The sequence below is a fragment of the Osmerus eperlanus genome, chromosome 8, assembly GCF_963692335.1.
Source record: "Osmerus eperlanus chromosome 8, fOsmEpe2.1, whole genome shotgun sequence".
Taxonomy (NCBI): Eukaryota; Metazoa; Chordata; class Actinopteri; order Osmeriformes; family Osmeridae; genus Osmerus; species Osmerus eperlanus.
Genome location: NC_085025.1, coordinates 14700603 through 14720893, shown reverse-complemented (window position 1 = coordinate 14720893; position 20291 = coordinate 14700603). Strand labels below are relative to the sequence as shown.

The 20291-nt window shown below is 43.1% G+C and overlaps 1 protein-coding gene across 3 annotated transcripts; it reads left to right on the top strand.

Annotated features, from left to right (window-relative positions):
- Nucleotides 1-630: 630 nt before the first annotated feature.
- On the top strand, nt 631-17382 carry scara3 (scavenger receptor class A, member 3). Of its 3 annotated transcripts, none has more exons than XM_062467772.1 (11): nt 631-1078; nt 2928-3013; nt 8015-8050; nt 8299-8343; nt 10511-10630; nt 12889-12969; nt 13606-13724; nt 13926-14170; nt 14273-14581; nt 14972-15342; nt 15705-17367. In XM_062467772.1, exons 2-11 carry the CDS (start codon nt 3007-3009, stop codon nt 16151-16153), a joined length of 1782 nt encoding a protein of 593 aa, XP_062323756.1. In that variant the 5' UTR covers nt 631-1078; nt 2928-3006; the 3' UTR covers nt 16154-17367. The 3 variants fall into 3 exon arrangements, with proteins under 3 accessions (XP_062323756.1, XP_062323757.1, XP_062323755.1); XM_062467773.1 differs by lacking the exons at nt 631-1078; nt 15705-17367 and adding exons at nt 1696-2802; nt 15433-15551 and having other exon boundaries at nt 14972-15401; XM_062467771.1 differs by lacking the exon at nt 631-1078 and adding an exon at nt 1708-2802 and having other exon boundaries at nt 15705-17382.
- Nucleotides 17383-20291: the final 2909 nt, after the last annotated feature.

Genomic DNA, 20291 nt, shown 5'->3' with positions numbered 1-20291 from the left:
CTCGGCCGACAGCTGGTTACATGCTCTACTTTGAAACAGGGTTCCTGCAACCCTCACCAGCAACAACACAACTACAACTGTTAGTCTCCACTAGGAGGCAGACAACAAGTCCTCCTCATTGTCCTAATTTCTTATCGTCCCTCAGGCAAGACCTGTTTTGTTAAAGAGAACAATTTGAATTTAAAAATAGCTTCTTTAGAACTCTAGCCAAGCCTAACTGCACGCTCATCAGTGGTCACAGCAGTCGTCAGCTCCCAGTAATCATAGACAAGCCTGTTGAGCTCTGTGTTGTTGAAAGAATCTGTTGAATCAGGGCCCTCAGTACAAGTAATGATGAAAACAGGAAGGTATATCAATGACACTGTTAGGTCCATGTGTTCAGGTCACTTGTGTTTGAACTTATTGCACAGAGTTTACTCATCTCACATCATGACCAGATGTTACTGTTTGTTTCTGCTCTCTCGCTCTCGCTTTCGCTCTCGCTCTCGCTCTCTCTCTTTGTCTATTTTGGATATCAAGATAATCAAGAAAGCCTGAAAATCTCTCTCCCTCCCCCCTCTGCCCCCCTCCCTCTCACCAGTCTCTCCCTTTGTCTATTTTGGAATCTCTTTCAGCTTGCATTCTGAAGAAATGGCTCTTCAAATTGAATCAAGCTGGGATCCATGTCTTTGCAAAACAAATTGCTGTCAGAAGCCGTTCCAGAGGGCAGATGGACTCCTGGAGCGTCCGGCCGTGTTTGTCAGTCCGTTAATTTACAACCTGAGTCAGTCTTCTCTCCGGTCCAAGGTCACCGCCTGCGTGGTTGGAGGAAACATCAGAGGATCAGGATGAGCAGAGAGTGACATCATCGCCCAACTGTGACGAGGAACAAGCAGCTGAATGGGATGGAACCGGTTCTTGTTGTTTTTCTGGTTCTCGTGGACTTTATCATAGGAGTCTTGGGACTGGATTTTAAAACAGAGGAGCGAGACCATTACACTGGATAGTACAGGGCCCTTGAGGTCGAGAGACACTGTCAAGCATCAGTTCAAATGAAGGTGATGGAGGCTCACAGTTGGAGACAGCAGCGGTAGCAAAGGTAGTTTTGCAATGAGAAAACTTGCTGATTAGTTTGTTTTTCCTATGGGAAATAAGGTTTCAGGTCCAGGTGATTGACTGAGGTACATCCTCAGGTGTCACCAAACCACCTCAACTACACCAACCCATCCGGAAGCTGTGTTGGTTTGGACAAAACCTCCCACCTACCTGTTCCCTAGTAATAGGGCTCCTCTCCTTCCTGCCCTGAAAGATTGGGGCCCCTCCTCTTCCTGTCCTCTGGTTCTGGGTCTCCTTCCTTTGCTGATCTTGATTCTAGAACCTTCTTTGTGCTCCAATGCTAGGTCTCCTTGTCATACATTACACTGTAAACCTTAATTCAGAGTACTCAAAACTTTTATGGAAACTGTTATTACCTTAAACTAGTGATAGTGAAAAGAAATCTAAGCATTTTCTTCAAGAAAACTACATTTGTATACAATCTAATAATTGTAGATTGTACAATTGTAGATTGATTAAAATGTTTACTGAAATCGATTGATGTAATCAGTTTCCACAAAAAAATTATTGTAAACCCCTTACATGCAGGTCTCTTCCTTTCCCTGACCTCACTGTCCTGCAGGGCTGGTCTTCTCCCCATGGTTAATGAATACTGGCATGATCTAAACTCTGCTGATGGAAAGCAGATGGATCCTAGTTCCAGGTTTTCTATTATTGGTGGTCTGCCTGTGTCTGGAAGGTACTATGATTCTGATGAAGAGAATAGTGTTATGGTAGGCATAGTATTTAGGGATCAAAGAGAAATGGTCAGCATGGTCCTTACCAGGTACCCCTATTTCCACCTTATACCAGGTGTGCAGAATTTAGGAAAGGGAATTTTGCATGATCTGTCTTTTAAGAATGTTCCATGATGTTTAAGCTAAACTGGGAGTTGAAATGAACATCCAGTGTGCTCTAATAAGTCTTTCTGACATGTAATCCTACAGCATGACAAATAGATGGTGGATGTACTTTGTGGTAAGTCAATTACACAGATGTTAGAAGTGGTCTGTAACCTTCCACTGAAGACATACTGCTCTCTGACAGGAGCTAGCTACCTCTCCTTTCATTTGAATGTGGAATATGTCTGATATGTAGGGTAGGAGGATTGGAGGAAACAATTTCATTTTCAAACGGCAGAGACCACAGACTTTTAAGGTGGCCATTCCTCAATGTTCAAACATTTGTTAGCAATTAGGCTGGACCAGACGAACCTGACTCTATGACATGTGGACCCACCCACTCGCCTTCCTTTCCCCTTCTCTTTTCTCTCTCCCTCTCTCTTTTCTCCTCCCATCCCTCCTTTACCCTCTCTACCCTCTTTAATTTTCCTTGTTTCTCAACCCCTCCCATCTCTCTCTCTCTTTCTCTCTCTCTCTCTCTGTGTCTTTCTCCCTCCCCCTCTTCCTCCTCTCTAAACTGCACATGGTTTCTGAGCAAGGTATCAGTTTATTCTGGCCATGGAGGAGAAAGGCAGGATGTTGAAAAGCTGCAGCCTGTAGTGAAGCCAACATAGCATGCAGCCTGGGAACGTTGGTGTGTTCGGTAGATACTCAGTCTTTGCATGTGCTAGTGGACTTACAGCCTGCCTCTCCTGTTCCTGTCAGCACCGGTAGTGAACTGTCTTCAGTGTCTGTGAGAGAGACAGAGTCCATGGGCTTGATGAGGAAGTCTTACTCAAGTTGTATAGATATAAGCCAAGCTGGATAGCTGTTGTGGAAGCAACACGTAAGTCTTATTATGACCACACAGCATCACCTCCTGAGTTACATTTTGTGAGGTGAAACGACTGACCTTACATGGACATGTGTGCACTGTCAGTTGAATTAGTTCCTATCTTGCTTCTCCTTCAGGACACCAAGACTTAGTGAAGAGGACAGTTTTCTTGGAATCTGTTTACATCCTGATTCGAGGCATCCTTAAGAAGTCACCATGAAAGGTAAGAGAATACCATGTCTGTGTGGAAATCTGCAACCCCCAATGTTGCCCTTGGTTTCTGCGTCAGCGTGAGACAGCAAACCGGTGTTGTCCCACAGTAGAGGGTGGGATTCGGGCTGGTGGTAGATCATGTGGGGGACTTGAAAGTGCACCAGCACCCAAATGTGCAGACAGACCAGTTTTTCGACCGCGCTAGGCAGGATTCTGAGTGAGCGCGTCTGTGTTGTTCTTGGACGCGAGACTTGGGCTCGACTTTGAACACTGAGCGGCCTCATATTTCTTAGAGGCCGTGTGGACTCAAAGTCCTCGGATCTGCCTACGATCATTTTTGTGGGGTATCTTACACAAACCATACTGAAAGGTTAATGCTACATTCTTAGCTTTTGTCAACATTGCATGAAATGAGAGCCTTAAAGGATTGGTTTAGCATGTAGCTTAAAAAAAACTGTATGGGGGAACAACCACTATATAAGTACGGGTAAAATCATATTGGTGTGTTTTGACGGAAGAACCCTCTAAGGGATATTAAAGGTTGTGAAGTGAGAGGTGTCCTTTTCCATCATGGGAAGAAGGGGACGAATCACACGGTGATGGATATTTAGGAGGTGTCATAAACCTCTGGAAAATGTAGTAAAGTGTGTTTACAGGCAATGCATGTTGGGTACGCTGCTTGTATACTGCTTCGGGGTCAGTTCTAGACTATTCTCCTGCTGGGAAAAGGTTTTGACCTGTTGTAACTGCTGGGCACAGGTCGGTGCCCTTTGGTCCAGGTAGGAGGTCTGTCTGAGTCTTGTTTGGAGTGTGCTTCGCTGGAGCAGGGCAGTTTGCAGACCCAGAACATGCAGGTCTACACATTCCTGCTGAGGAACTGGAAAGAGGCACCACAGAAGAAAGAGGGGAGGAGTGGGCAGCAGGTGTGTAGCTGGCACACAGAGAGGTGTTGGAAAACTACAAGGCTAAGGACCAGTCAAAAGAAAACTCTAGAATCACAGAGAAGGATGAATCTTGTATGGTCTGCTGAAGAGTCTAGAGGGAGGATTGTTTTTGATGTCGTTTCTCTCTCTCTCCCTCCTTTCTTTCCCTCCCTTTGTCTTCTATGTACTGTTTTCATGCGAGGAAACGTTTGCCTGTTCACAGCCCCAACTCTCATCTTTTGACTGTTACCACATTAAGGCCGTTTCTGTGTTCTTTCCTTCAAGGCTAAGCAGTTTACATCAACACATTCCTCAGTCATTTCATGGCCCAGAGGACAACCACTCTGCCCCATCTGGGAAAGTCAGAACCAGAAGGGTGTCAGCAGGAGTTTCAGGAGACACTTGTCTTTATGAGTTGTGGTAAAGACCCCCTGCTGGTTGGGAAAACCTCCCCTTTTTTGTCTCTGTTTCCATTTGAGGTTGAGGTTTTTGTCAACATTTTTTAGTCGGGCCCCTCGTTAAAAGAGGTGAACACTTGTGTAGTAAATCAGTATGTTTTGTCTGTGTAGTGTTTTGGGACGAAGGATCAGAGGTGAGAGAAGGGCAAGTATGACGTAGTGAGCTAGTGGGTCATTAGGCTTGTGGACACAACACAGTGTTAAGACAGTGCTGCTTGCTCTTAACATGAAAAGGGTCTCGTATTCTGGAGTTTACTCCTATTAACAGTGTCAGATTCCCTGGTGGGTCTGCAGAAATGAAGTCAGACTATTCTCAGGTCCAGACAGAAGGACCTGTCAGTAGGTTTCTAGACTGCAGAAATGGTCTTCAGTCTTGTGTTAAATGGTTCTGCTCGAAAAAATTATCTTGCATGTCCCTTTTTACTTGTTTACAGAACCCTGTTATTGGTAAAAGGGTCCCATCTTGAACCAAAATCAGTAGAACCCAAACTGGGAGTTCTGTGGTCTGAGTTCCCAGTTTGTGCTGACATAACAACAATAGTGGTGGAAGGAAGAGAATATAGTTGTGAAGACTCCACACTGGGAACGACACAGCATAAATATGGAAGTGAAGAACTAAGGTCTCATGACAGGACTAAAGCCCAGATGTTGCCCTCAGACCCAGAAATCACATATTGGTCTACAGCAAGGTTACAAACCACCTGGACAGGTACACCAAAACAGTTAATAGCAGAAATTCTATCAACTCTTACCTTTCACCTACACAGGTATGCACATGGTGCTGGTTAAAGACAATCAGACGATGTTTGGAATAGATGTACTGTGTAAGGTAATCTGCAGTGCTAATGTTCCTGGACTAGTGTTTTAGTATAACTGTACCCATGTTTTCATAGGTGGCTGCTGGGTATGCACTGTACAACATCTGGACAAGCTAGCAGACAAATTATCTGTGCTACCTTTCTTTCATATGAGCAACCTGAAACATTACCAAGTTTTCACAGAGCTAATCCTCTCTGTGTAGCACAATCACACTATCAGTGCTTTCACCTCTATTCTGCAACATCCACTACTGTACCTATACCTGTTACTATACCCTTACAGTTAGCATGCTACACAACTAGCATGATAACCATGCTAGCACGATTACCAGAGATACCCACTTAGGCACGAAACAGTTCCCCATGCAGGAATTAAACACAGCACTTACTATTAGTTGGCAGTGTCACCATGCCACTTGACATAACTAGAAGGATTCCAGGGTTAGTATGTTACACAACTAGCACGTTACCATAACATTAGTATCACAGTAACATAGGTATTCTTAGCTACAGCTAACTCTAACCCTAAGTGTACCGGAGTCCATCACTAAAGCAGACAGCGTGCAAGCAAACATGCATACTTATGAAAGTTAATGATAGCGTTGTGGGTTGTAACTTTTTATACAGCAGGCCTAACCTTGCTGCATGGAACTGTAGCCTACCTTTCTTTTTGACCACTGTGGTCAGGAGAGTCCAGAATAACTGAGAACGCAGGAAAAGTAGATCCCCCTTAATAGCATTAGCGGAGGATGTTTAAAAAAAAAGAAAATAATATTATTTTATGGATGCTTTTAGTTCCTTTAAACTACTAAACCTAATAGTTAGGTTTGTATTACATGGCATATTGTACATGATTTGACTATGAACGTTATTTTAGATGAGAATGTCTGCCCTAACTCTTACTTTGAAAGTTCTGAAATGTTCAGGTTTTGTTGAACATAGTTTTTCCTATATTTCGTCTTGAGGCACCTGTGCTCATATTTGTTCAGTATATTTGTTCATATTTTAACACTCTGGGTATTCTCCAACTCAATTTTTCCAATCACAGCCTCATTTCAAATTCAGGCAAGCGGCCAGTCTCCCCACACCTGTCTGGCTCGTGCTGATTCCATCTTAGAAACACATCTGGTGTTATACCACGAGGTGTGTGTGTGTGTGTATGTTAAATGTAGAGTTACAGATTGACGCAGTAGACTTGTTTTTCCATTCAAGGCATCTAAGGCAGAGTAGGTCTGACTTTTAGAGGTCTGTGTGTGTTGGTTTGTTATGATGTGTGAGTCAACTGAAACACCTGCGTGACTTACTGAGGAACTCTAAGTCTGAGACAACTCACTCTCGCTCTTTCTCTGGGCCCTCACCAGACCTGACTTCAGCTGTTCCACCAGGTCACATAAACACACTCTCAGTTCTCTATACCCCAGCCTCATCTCTCACTCCCTCTCTCCCCTCTCTCACAGCCAGTATGATTTCTCCCCCCTGTGCCTTGTGAAAGTGCTCTCTTTCGTTTTTACACCTTTATGCTGAGTCATTTCCTATCCCAATGTAGGAAGCTTATGTCTGGTAATGTCGTTACTGGATCAAGATGGATAGCTTGTGTCTAAGCTCTATATTTTAAGGTTTGAGCAAATCAAGTTGACAACCATGATTCTTGTTTTTTTTCTTTTCAGAAGTACACTACTCATAGACAGACTTGGGATCATTTCAGAATAGAATGTGTTAGGGTAGATGCCCACAGCAGCCTTATATTTGTGTCATTGTGGATTTGTGTCGACCTCCACCAAACAGAAATTTATTAATATATTTATTTAGTCAAATAAATATATTAAGTCATATAATATGGGGAGTCAGGTGGCTGAGCGGTTAGGGAGTCGGGCTAGTAATCTGAAGGTTACTGGTTCGCTTCCCGGCTGTGCCAAATGACGTTGTGTCCTTGGGCAAGGCACTTCACCCTACTTGCCTCGGGGGGAATGTCCCTGTACTTACTGTAAGTCGCTCTGGATAAGAGCGTCTGCTAAATGACTAAATGTAAATAAATAAATTGTGTTACAGTTTGTTTTATGGTCTCATATGCAACACATTTTTAGCATTTGTATGTTTCTGGTCCAAAGTTATGCACCTTGACAGCATGTTCTAGTCCTAAATGTCTACATATCTCAGTTAGATACTATGCCCACACAGAATAAATCACATTCTGGACATTATTCAGCATCTGTCTCTATGAAGCATGAACTGCAGTTTACTAAGAGTTTCAGCAGTTATTTATGTGAGTATGTAGCTGTCCTGGCATATGTTTAGATTGCCTCTGTCTCAGTCATCATTTAGCCTCCACCCCCCTCTGCCCTCTCCTGTCGACCAATGGGAAGAGAAATAAATGACGGCATTATAACAAACCAATAACATGAACACGCAAACACATTCTCACACACACACACAAACAGAAAATCGCTCCCTCTTTGGTAGTTTCTGTAATGTTGCATTGGGGCCCTGCATGTGTTTGACAGCTCATACATTTCCATGCCAGCCAGTCTTCTACAGGAAGTATGTGATATATTGGTCAGAGACACAGATTCAACAGAACCAAAACATTGCCTGTTCAAGGCATCTAATTATAAGATGCACGCCAACTATGACCTCACGTCCATACCCAGCCCCAGTTAGGTGCTCTGTATTTTGGACTGGAATTTCTGTGTTTTGGACTGGAATTTCAGCACAGTCCCTATCCGGAGATTTATGAGTGCTGTTATAAACTATGCAAGTTGGTCCCCATGACTGTGACTGCAATTTTCATGTCTCTTTCTCTCTGTCTCGGCAGATAGCTATTGTGGATACGAGAACCAGCTCTTTAAAGGTAAGGATAAACGTAATACTGAAAGCTAAAATGCTGCCTTGAATTGATTAGGTTTTTGGAAAAGCAGCTGTTGTCAACAGATAGTACTTCCATCATCTTCTAACTTCTTCCTGTCGTTGCATGAAGAAGAGGTCAAAGTCTGAGGTCAAGTTTTCCAATGACGATATTGAAGATATTTTACTTGAGCAAATGTGAAGCTGATGATCGCTAGAAGTGACACTTATCCTGTGTGTGTGTGTGTCTTCCAGAGGAGGACCTTACTGGAGAGGAGGAGGAGATGCCTTCCTTCAGAGGTGTGGAACATCGTATTAACCCACATACATCAACCGTATACATATACTCCATCTGTCTATCCTCCTGACCACTGACCATAGATTCCCATCTTATAACTTACCCTTTTTGTTACAACTGGATATTTGCTAAAAAAGGAGCTCCAGTTCATGTGTACCGTATTCTTCGGAAATAATGCCGCGGTTTATATCCCGATTTGATTTTTTTTTTTTAGAGGTGAGGCTTATATTTCGATGTGGCTTATAGCAAGTTTTTAAATAAAACAACAGTAGAAACACTTTTTTCGTGAATGCTATTTAACCATTAGGGTTAGGGTTTAACCATTAACCTCATTTGCAGAAATTGTGTAAATGTTTAATGTAACAAATATTTTTTTTTATAACACCTCAATTGTTATCATTTGTATAATCTTACAGCTCATCTTCGTTGGTCAAAGGCACAATCTTTACCCTGACGTGACTTTTGTGCATGGAAAAGTGAAACGTAAATGTAGGCAAGTGCCTCAAAAAGTTAATGTCAGGCCCTGAATGATCACTGTCTCTAACTATAAAGAAAACGTTGACTTTCACTCGGTGCTATTCACTGACAGTAAAAAAAATAATTGTATATGTGCACTGCTGTTCGTAGACTAGCTCCAGAGCTTGTTGCTGCGTTGCTAAATGATAGCAACTCACCAAGACACTTCACCAACTCTCCCCTCATTCTCCTCGGACCATCCATTTAATTGGCTTTGACGGCCATTAGGTCTCGGCAATTCCTCATTTGCCTTCTCATGTCTATTTGGTTCAAAATTATACGGCTGCGGGCCATCATACACATTTGTGTTTTTTGCCACCTCTTCTTCATCCCAGTCAGACGCCATAGTTCTAGTACTAGGCTGAGGCTACTCTCCTCCACGACTCCCCAACGTGACGTCATCGCCAAATTGCGCTAATATGCTAATGCTAACACCAAAAACAACAAAAACTGGTCTTTAACACCATTTGGAGACACCATTTGGAGATATTTTAAATGATATACATATCTTGAGTGCTTCATGTACCCATTAATCAACAGAAGTGTCTAACCTGCCATATGGCCTTTAAGGAGTAGCGTCGCACATATGTGATCGTTCGAATGCGGGTCTCGTATACGATTTTGAACATTCCAAATGAATATTTTCTGATGGACAAAAACGATGTTACAAATGCTGTAGTATGGCTTCAAAAAGTACTAATGAGAAGGCTAACAAGTAACACTAGCATGGAAGTAGCATTGCTACAAGTATTATGCTAGCTAACTTAGCCCGGAAGCTAACTAAAGCTAGCTAGCTATCGTTTCGAAAAAATAACTTACGCTTTGGGGACCGTCGGAAATATTTAGAACTCACGCGTCTAAAGGTAAATGTTAGTTAATTCCCGGGCAATAGAAAACATACATTACACACTTTCGTTTTCGAAGTGTGTTACACAATGGAATGCTGTCAGATCGCCCATACTCGCACATTGCTCATATTCCAGTGCGGGATTTACAAACACAAAGCTCCCATTCTGGTGGGGTGCGGTTTATAGAAAATGCGGTTATTTTCCGAAAAATACGGTACTATTGCGCTGTTTTCAAGCATTCAAAATAACTCTTAATGTGCTGTGTTCCCAATGCATGTTCCATGTCCCGGTGCAATGTTGATTGTCCTGAAGACATTCCCTCCTAAACAGTGACACAGATGAGTAACATCGGAGCAGCCATTTTGTGTAAACAGGAAGCCGTGTAGGGAATGTATCCTTAGCGTGTCGTGGTGTGCATGTGTGTCTGCGTGTGTGTCTCCACGCACCTGCAATCACAGCTTTGTTTTTGTGCGTGCTTGTTATATCTGGTTTACATAGTTCGACTTAGAGGCACGCAATCAGTCACACACACACAAATACACACACACACAAACACTTCTACTCCATTTGATTATGACCAATAGCCAGTTTCCCCACATTGTTACAGCGAGCCTAGATATAGATATTACAGAAGATATTGTAATATTTATTTTGGTTGCTCTCTAAGTAGTCATGGGGTCTCCACTCCCTTCATCCCCTCCATGCCAGTGAAAGACTTAAATCTTAGGCTAACATAACACTGCATCTATAACTCAGTCCAGACTCATCCAGATGATTCTCTGTGTGTGTGTGTGCCCGCCCTCAGGCAGGACCCGGGGTGGGTGTGTTAAGTGCCAACAGACCCGTTCCCTCCAGCTGGCTGTCAAGGTCCTCTATGTCTTTTTTGCCTTCCTCATCATTGCTGTGGCAGTGCTGGCATCACTGGGTAGGTGGCATCACACTATTATATTCTAGAGTTAAAAGTTAGCTGGCAATTGACTGCCATCAAAATTGAGTTTTGATTGGTTTGTAACTGTTCGCCCCAATAGCTTGTGTTTGGAACTTTGAAGGAGATCGCTGGTTGGTTGGGCTCAGTCTTGCTTTGGGCTTAAGTATTCCACTGACACTCCATCCACTTTTGGCTCAATTCACTGCACCCAAGCTACAGACTACAATGAACTAAACCAAAATTGAATCCAGATTGACTCTGGATTGTAGAGTGAGTCATTTTTGCCCAGAGCTTGGCCTTCCAGCAGGTATCATGCGTCCAATACCGTCTGCAAACTCCTCTGGCAAAGCAGAACCTGGTCCCTTAGTCATGCTCGACTGACCACAGTGCTCCTCTATGAGCCATAACAAGGGAGAAGCAGGATTGTGGTAGAGGCCTTCAAGAGTTCTGTGTAAAACAATAAGGGTCACTGGTTTCCCTGGATCATATGAAGCTACGTTTCATAGCAGGTTTATTGTGTCAAACATGACAAATATTACAGTAATAGCAGATGCTAGATGCATCAGGAGGTCTTTGGGATTGAGATGGGAGGCCGTAAATCTCTTCTTTTTTTTTTTTTTACAATACCTCAGCACTCCCTGGGAGATTTCTGGTTGTAACTGTGAGAAGGTTAAAGTGGAGCTGAGGTCTCCTCACGGCAGTGGCAAAGCCTAGCCCTGGTACCGAGAGGGTCCGCCTCACAGTTTATGTCAACGAACCCACACCCACTCAGCCGTGAAACCAAATAAGAACAAAGAATTGTAAACTTTATCATGGAGAAACTCTGACATTGTGCTTGGCTGAACCTGTCCAAACAACGCGGGAGAGAGGGAGAACATGAAGCAGTGATATGTTGAGGTTTCCATATTATGTCCACTTACTCCCACATCTGTTTCATATTGGTGAAATTCCCAGATACTTCATTATATAACAAGTGTTCGCTATCAGTGTCACATTTGTGTGACCTTTACCAATTTTAAAAGTCCAAGTTTTAGACCAAGATCAAGTCTTGAAGCTTTTAACCCTTGTGTTATCTTCAGGTCGTTCTGACCCATCAGTCATTGTGACCCACCGTCGTATTGCGACAACTTTACCGCATACAAAAACAAAGTGAAGCATTTTCTTTTAACCGTTGGGCTGTCTCAGACCCCCCACATTGCGAAGGTTAAAAGAAAATTATTTTTATTTGTTTTTGTATTGGGTAAAATTGGGTAAACACAACGATGGTTCGTTATGAACCTTTGGGTCATGTGACCCGAAGGCAGCACGAGGGTTAAGCGCATCATTTGACAAACCACTTTTGTTTAAAATTTTTGTTAACACTGCTTGTGGCTTGAGTATTCACTAGATTAAATAATTGAGAGAACAAAACCCAAAGGGATTTTCAGATAACTAAAGAAACACAGCGGGTCTTAGTATCTGAGAGTGTATATCTCATGTTTCTGGCTCAGGCAGGGCTCCAGCCTGCCTTCCTCAGCAGTGTTTACAAAGTGTATGTTTTTACCGAGTAGCTTCTTTCTTTTCCAAACCTCCCTTAAATTCTGTAAACTTTAGCCATCTGCTTATGACATCTAGCAGAAAGGGTTGGAGACAATAGTTTATGCTCCTCCTCCTATAAGCATTCTGACTGTTTTCAAACATGCAAAAAGCTCCATGGACAGTGAATCTCAATGCATGTTGATCAACCCCCATACCTAGACTATAGAACCAACAACACCTCTAGTCTCCAATGAGTCATGTTCAAACTCAGTACACCACGATCCTAATGCGGTTAAACAGGTGGTATGTGGACGACACATGGAAGCATTTGTGAGGATAAACAGACTCCAGCTCTGCCGTTATTAATCCCTAGGCTCTGGGATTAGGACGTTATAATACGCAGCACGGCCTCCTCCAGCCTGTGTTTAAACATGACTGTGGGTCCTTTGGGAGCTGTAGTCCACGAGAAAACGAGCAGCTGGCTAAGTCATTTCCTGTAGTTGTGCCCTGTAAGTTGTGTGTTGTATTGGGAACTAGCGCTTATAACTTCTGCCTCCTGTCAACACATACTGTAAATCTCTACAACCCAAACTCGAAAAATTTGAAAGAAAGGTCCCAGAAATTACCAAATAATTAAGCTCAGTTGAGGCAGAAAACAACTACTCATACTGGTGGATTTCTCTTCATTCCTCATGAAGCCAGCCTTGCTAACTAACAATTTCTTCATGCCTCCTCAGTTTTCCGGAAAGTTGACAACTTATCGGAGGAGGAATCATACTTTCACACGAAGATTACCAAAGTTCAGGAGAGTATTGAAGGTACAAGACATTCTAACTGTTCATCAGCATGTTCTGCATAATGGACAAACATACTGTAGCTGAGAAGTGTAGCTATTCACTGTACTTTGAGAGGTGAAGAGTGGTAAACAGAGATTAGTGGAGCATACCAAGACTTCCTGCAGACGCCTATCGAGCAGAAGTCGCAGAAGTCGAAAAGAGAGACATCTCAGTGTCCAAAGTAGGTCGTCCGAAGAGTTCAGAGATGTGGGTCATGGAATATGGAACTTTGGGCCAGGAGGGAGCATGTAAGGGTGTCTCTTGATGGAGGGGGGAGAAGTTTCTATAGCCCCATGACCTGGCCTCCTGAAATGGGGAGACCCTGGGGAGACATGAATCTCTGAGCTCGCTCTAGGATACATACTTCTCAGTTACCTCTGGTTACCTCTGCTGGGATAGAATCTTTTTTCTGTTCCATTGACCTCTAGGAGTTTTTGAACACTGAACTCTGGTTGTGTGGCATTAAATTACACGTTTCTACACCAATGGGATGTTTGGAGCTATAGACCTTCCCCTGACAGCATAGGCGATTGGAGCATGGTGTTAGTGGTGTATGTAGGTTGTGGGTTCATCATCAACAGATCACTGTATAACATTGGTTCATCCCTCACTCCCCAGATCTGAGCAGTACCAGTAATTGTTCTGGCTGTCTGGATCTGGCCCACTATGGGCTGGAGGTGGCTCGACTCAAGAGAGAGTTTGAAGAGTTGCAGAAGATGATCTTGGGGCAGGAGCAGGTCAGTAGAATAGTAAAGCAGAGAACAGAAAAGAATAATATATATTTTAGAAATATTCTTATTAACCTTTTTATTCATCAATCTGCAACAGGAATGAAAGGAAATATGTTATTCATTTTATTACCAATTGTCCCTCAAACAACCAATCACACAAACACTGCTATTGGCCGAAATGTTGAATGAGTCCACCTACATCTTCAGGTATTGGACCAGGCATCTCAGACCCAGCAGACCCTGAAGACAGCGAGTAGCAGGATGACTCGTGACATGCAGAACTACTCCATGTCAATCAAACTCATCAACCAATCGCTTGAGAGGTACCTGGACCAGGTAGATGGCTGGAAGGCGGTGATCACAGAGACAGATGAGAGCATGAAGACGTTGTCCCAGGACCAGTACGACCTCAAGGCCACCGTCCAGCAGGTCAACACCACGGTGGCCCTCAGGTAGGCGCCGGCCTCCATAATTCTGAACCAAAACATGCTAGCTCTTTAAATTTTCAAAGACAAAAACGTTTGTTTGATGTTGGACGCTCTTTTCCGACCCAGCGCTCTGTGGATGGACACCCTTCAGAGGAAGACGGATGAGGAGACCCTAGTCCTCCAGAAGATGACGGCCGACTGGCAGAACTACAGCCGGGTCCTGAGCAGCCTTAAGTCCAACTCCAGTGCCACCACCCAGACGGTGAGGAGCATCCAGAGCGGCATCTCCGCCACCCACCAGCGCATCAGCATGAGCTCCGAGATGGTCCACGACCTCACCCTGCAGGTCATGAACCTCCAGATGCAGCTTGACAACCTTACCTCCTTCATGGATGAACACGAGGAGAACATGCACGACCTCCACTACCACTCCAGGTTTGATATTGACCACCCACCCTGGCATCATGAATGTGTATAAAACAGCTATACATAGACAGGAGAACAACATGCACAGCATCCAGGAACATTCTAGACCCTGATTGGACCCGCACTATCACTTCAAAGTGGGTGAATTGGCTGGGTGTCTGAATTAGAGATTGTATGTTTTTTGCTATGAGAGAAAGCCAAACCTGATTGGCAAAATTCTCTGGAAATATGTTTCAAGAGCAGGCACAAACCAGGCCCTTGGGATAGAAAGTACCAGACTTTACCTTAAGGGATAGTACATTCAAAACACACAAGCAAGACCTCCACTTCCTCAACCTGCTCAAGATTTTAACAAACCTTTAACCATGACCCCTTTGGTCCTGTTCTGATCCCCTGCAGATACTACGAGAACCGCACAGGAGAGCGCTTCACCACGTTGGATGCCAGAATGATCTCCATTGAGATGGAGATCGACACCATCTCCTCCAGCATCAACGCCACGGTCAGCCACGTCCAGAGCATGTACAAGTACATCAACATGGAGAGCTCCTCCTGTCAAGCTCGGCTCTCCAGCCACACCGAGGACCTGCAGAACCTCAACCGCACCGTGGACCTGCTGCTGCACATGGCTGACGTTCTGAGGCAAGAGGACCTGATGCTCAGGGTGAGGTTGGACCTGGACGTTCGGAACCTGTCCATGGTGATGGAGGAGATGAAGCTGGTGGATACACACCATGGCCAGCTGATACAAAACTTCACCATAGTGAAAGGTAGGGTAAATTCAGTAGGACACGCAGACACACGCATGCAATGTTAAGGGGCGGATGGGGTGGGGAGGGTTAGGGTTAGGGGAGGGTGAGCGGATTGGTCTTCGAGCAAGACACTGAAGGCCAGCGCCTTTGCATGGCAGCTCTGCTGCCAGTGGTGTTTGTGTGTGTGTAAATGAGAGGCAAAAATTTACAGCGTTTTGAGAACCGTTGAGGTAGAAAACGTCCCATATGAGTGCAGTCCACGTGCAATCATAATTTTACTGTACATTTTTCACTGTAAAGTTATTGTGTAAGTTACATTGTAAGTCATGACTCGTTAAGAGATTTCCATGTTTACCTGTTTGGCTCCCCTCACTCTACAGGTATTCCTGGTCCTCCCGGTCCGAAGGGTAACAGAGGGGAGACAGGGGCCAAAGGTCCTGTCGGCCTGACAGGTAATAAGGGGGACAGGGGCCTAGGAGGGAACAGTGGCCCGCTGGGTGAGAAGGGCATCATTGGATCCAAGGGAGCACAGGGTGAGGGGGGGCCTACTGGGGCCAAGGGCGTGGTGGGCATCAAAGGAGCTAAAGGTGCCTTGGGTCCACCTGGCCCCCGTGGGCAGATTGGACAGAAGGGTGACATGGGATCCATGGGCAAAGACGGGATTTCAGGACCCAAGGGACCTGCAGGGATCCAGGGCCAGTCTGGTCTGCCAGGGGTCCACGGCATGCCAGGACCCAGAGGGAAGCCTGGGCCAGTGGGGCCCCCAGGTCCCCCGGGAACCCCTGGACCTCCAGGACTACCAGCCCATGCGTCCCCCACAGTCTCCTGAGGGAAAAAGGACCTTGCTTCCTATCACCTGTAGACTTAACAGGACACGCTACAGACGTACAGTTTGGTACCTTCGAAGGTACACTTGGCTTTGCCTTACCTTGGTACCAACTTTTTTCTTTTGGCTTGGCATACCTTTGATACCTATACACACTCGTGTGGGACTGGCCTTCCTGGGTGAAGATGATGAACTGGCAGACAGGGGATTTCAAGAACTGACACAGTTCAAAAAGAAATGAAAAAAAGAATGGATTTGCCATGAGTTAATCTCTAATCTCTCTTGTGACTCAGTCCAGTTATTTCTTCACACAAGTAAAAAACCATTAAATCTCATCTGAGAGTTTAAGAGACTGATTTTAGACTGACGGACAAAGGCTAAGTCACAATATTACATATAATTGAATGTATTATACAAGAGGAATGGTTGAAATGGATGGTTGGATTCACACATTCGAAGAACTTCCAAATCCAAGTGAGAGCGATGTACAGTCTAGGTTTACATGACCATGCACTTTCATGGGGTCTCAGAATTTATTTTTTAAGAATCTAGTCACATTTATATATAGTTTGTGCAGCATTCACTCATTAATTTCCATTCTCTTTATGATAGCACTTTACCGGTTTTATAAAGTGTAGAATTTATGAAGGAGGCAGTTTTATAAGTGTAAGTGTTTTACATGTGTAACGTTTCAGAGCAGGCACTCTGAATACTGATCTCAAAGTTTCAAGCTGTTGTGGTGTAGTTATGGCTCTGTTTTGTGTGGATGAATGGTATTACAGACTTTAAACTGATGCGCTTTAACAAGGCACATGAATAAACATTTAGTTAGTCATCATCTTAAATTGTATTTCACTGGCTTAGATATCACAGATCACATATATTTGTTTTAGTCAGCATTTTACAATCTTGAATTTAAACGGTTTAGAGGTTGTTTTTTTTACATTGTATATAATTGTACTTACAGTTTAATGTGTTTGTTTATAGTTTTGATCGAACCGTTGTACCAGTCAGTTTAACAACTATGAAATAAATCCCATATTAGATTGTTAAATCCATATTAATCTATGCACATAATCCTATGTTTTGCTCTGTATATTTCTAACAGCAACTAAAACATCTTGAAAAGCGAATGGACACTTCTTTTGCTAACCTTTGTGTCTGTATAAAAAAATGCGACTGGCTTGCATCAGTGTTAAATAAATGCCTTCATTGTACGGCGTACTTTTATCCTAGAATTCAAACACAGTTTTATTTATTGTTGTTTTTAATACAGTCCATGTTTTAGCTCCGTGGGCTATAATCCACTGACTGTCCTTACTGTGTGATGATGTGGTGACAGTTGTGGTCTCTACTGGTTTCCCTTCTCGAGATATCTGAAGGACACAAAACTCCCAAAAAACTTCATATAAAGTCTGTCAGTCACGGTGGTTAACGATTGCGAAAAGTTTAAATGGGTAACTTTCTATTCACATCTCAGAAACATTACAGAGACACAGATTTCCTTGAGATACTGTGTGAATTCATTCTTGTCCTTCAAAGGCTACAAAGATCAAGTTGAAATTTGAGAAAGTGTGTCTGGGTTGAATGCTTGGGTTGTCTTAAAGTACAGTTTCTATTCATGTCTCTCTCTTTCACTCACTCTCTCTCACCCCTCTCTCTCTCGTCTCCTTGTTTCACACATGTGGTGTGCAAACTGTCTTAGAGCTGCTAGCTAGCTGACCTCCAGCAGCTTGTCTAAACCATTACCACATGTTGGACCATAAATCACCACACAGTTGCAGAGAGTTGGGACAGACCTTCTCTGGACGCATCATTACAGATGGCACATTTCAGGCTGAAACACAACAACAAAGCTCTCTCCAGTCTCCTGTCCAGTCCCTGGGGAGCCTGTGCTATACCAGAGTTAGTGAAGCTCTTGCCCTGACAGCGATGCCTATCCCTGAAACAGCCCTTATTGGCTTCATGGCTCCTGCTCCAATTGTGGTTTGGTTTCACAATAACCACTACCTGATGCAATGTTACTTAAATCCAGTTTCCACTGTTAGTGTTGCATTAGCGACCACAACTGGGGGTTAGAATAACATTAAGCACTCCCTCAGACATGCTGTATTTCAATTAGATTTTTTATATGGGTTTACAATGCATGGCTGAATACAATGTGTAGAAGTTCTGGAGTTTGTGAAGAGTAGCAGTTCTTTATAATATTCTAGACTTGGTGCCAGCTGTTATTCTGAGGCTGTAGAGTTTGTAGCTGGCAGAGCTGGAGTCATCTGCAGCAGATACACACATACACACTCAGCTGAACCTCAGATGCACTCTGCTTCCATAGAGGAAGACTATTCCAACCCTATATCTGTTTATATACATTTACATTTATTCATTTAGCAGATGCTTTTATCCAAAGCGACTTACAAGAAAGAGCTGTACAAAAAGTGCATAGGTCAATGATCATAAACAACGAGATAGCCCCAAAAACATTGCGGGTATAGCCAAAACATGAAGCATACATTGTGAAAAGCAAATAAGTGCCAATGGGGAGAACCATAAGAGCATGTAGTTAAACAAGTTACAAATTAAACAACATGAACCTCAAAAGTGCAAGAGTGTACCTGTAGAAAGGCAAGCAACAATAATATAATATAATTCACAGTGAGTACAAGAAGTTAAATCAGTTACAACTAACCAACAAGAGCAACAAGTCTCTCAGTAAGAGTCATTGGGCCTCATGTACGTACATTCGCAAACGTAGTGTTATTAGCGCCATGGCCAACCCGCAGATTGCGCCGGCTGTGATACTTCAGTTTACGTCGAATTTACGAAACCTGTAGGTCATCGGGTAATCAGCGCCTTTGTCCGCCCACTATACCGTACATTGCGAGCATTTAAACGCGCAATTGAATGGGCCTCCTTCTCTCTTTCTATCATGGATCAGCCACCAAAGTCAAAACAGTGATGACTGTTTGAAATGATCCTGATGCCAATATTTTTAATGTAGCGAGGAGTAACAACTGCTGGAATTGAATGTGAACGCTGATTCGGAGATTCGATGTCATCTTTGATTTCTTCCAGTAACTGTAATATTGCATGGCTGCTTACAGTTTTATTTATTCGCTTTGGTACTATTTTCACAAGGTGTACATTTTCAAAACTCTTAGTACAAAAATCCAAACTGATCACACTTGTAACGCAGCTAGTCATTCTTTCAAAACCTGATGGAATGCATCAGGTTTTTTTCAGTCCACATAATCATTGTTTCAAACACAAAATTATTGTAATATGTAATGGGAACATTTAGTCTAATGACCGAAACACAACAGTATGATCTTCTTTCAGTTTAGTACTTTTAACAATCAGTTCATCCAACAGCAAACAATGCAAGATACATGTTTCAAATCGGCCTTAGAAGTCGTGAAATTACAGTTTTTTTATTCGCTTTGGTACTATTTTCACAAGTAAGGTGTACATTTTCAAAACTCATAGTACAAAAATCTAAACTGATCACACTTGTAACACAGCTAGTCATTCTTTCAAAACCTGATGGAATGCTTTCAGTCAGTTGCACATGTTTTCCAGTCCACATAATCATTGTTTCAAACACAAGATTATTGTAATATGTAATGGGAACATTTGGTTTAATCACCGAAACACAACAGTATGATCTTCTTTCAGTTTAGTACTTTTAACAATCAGTTCATCCAACAGCAAACAATGCAAGATACATGTTTCAAATCGGCCTTAGAAGTGCTGAAATTAATGTTCCAGTACTATGTAAAAGACAGATTACACAGTTTCACATTAGGCAATACACTTACATTACTCACATTTACATAATCAATAAAAATTTCCAAAATATCCATCCTATGTCTAATCAAGTGAATTATCAATGAAGACATCGTCTACAATCATTTGGGCAAATTACGTAGTTTTTACTATTTTTCAGATATACCGTAATTGTAACATAGGTATACTTTCTATTATGTAACTAAATGAGAACAAAACATAACATTTAGAGGCCCCATGCCCACCTCTCTGACCTCTCTGTTGGTGCCCATGCCCACCTCTCTGACCTCTCTGTTGGTGCCCATGCCCACCTCTCAGACTTCTCTGTTGGTGCCCATGCCCACCTCTCTGACGGATC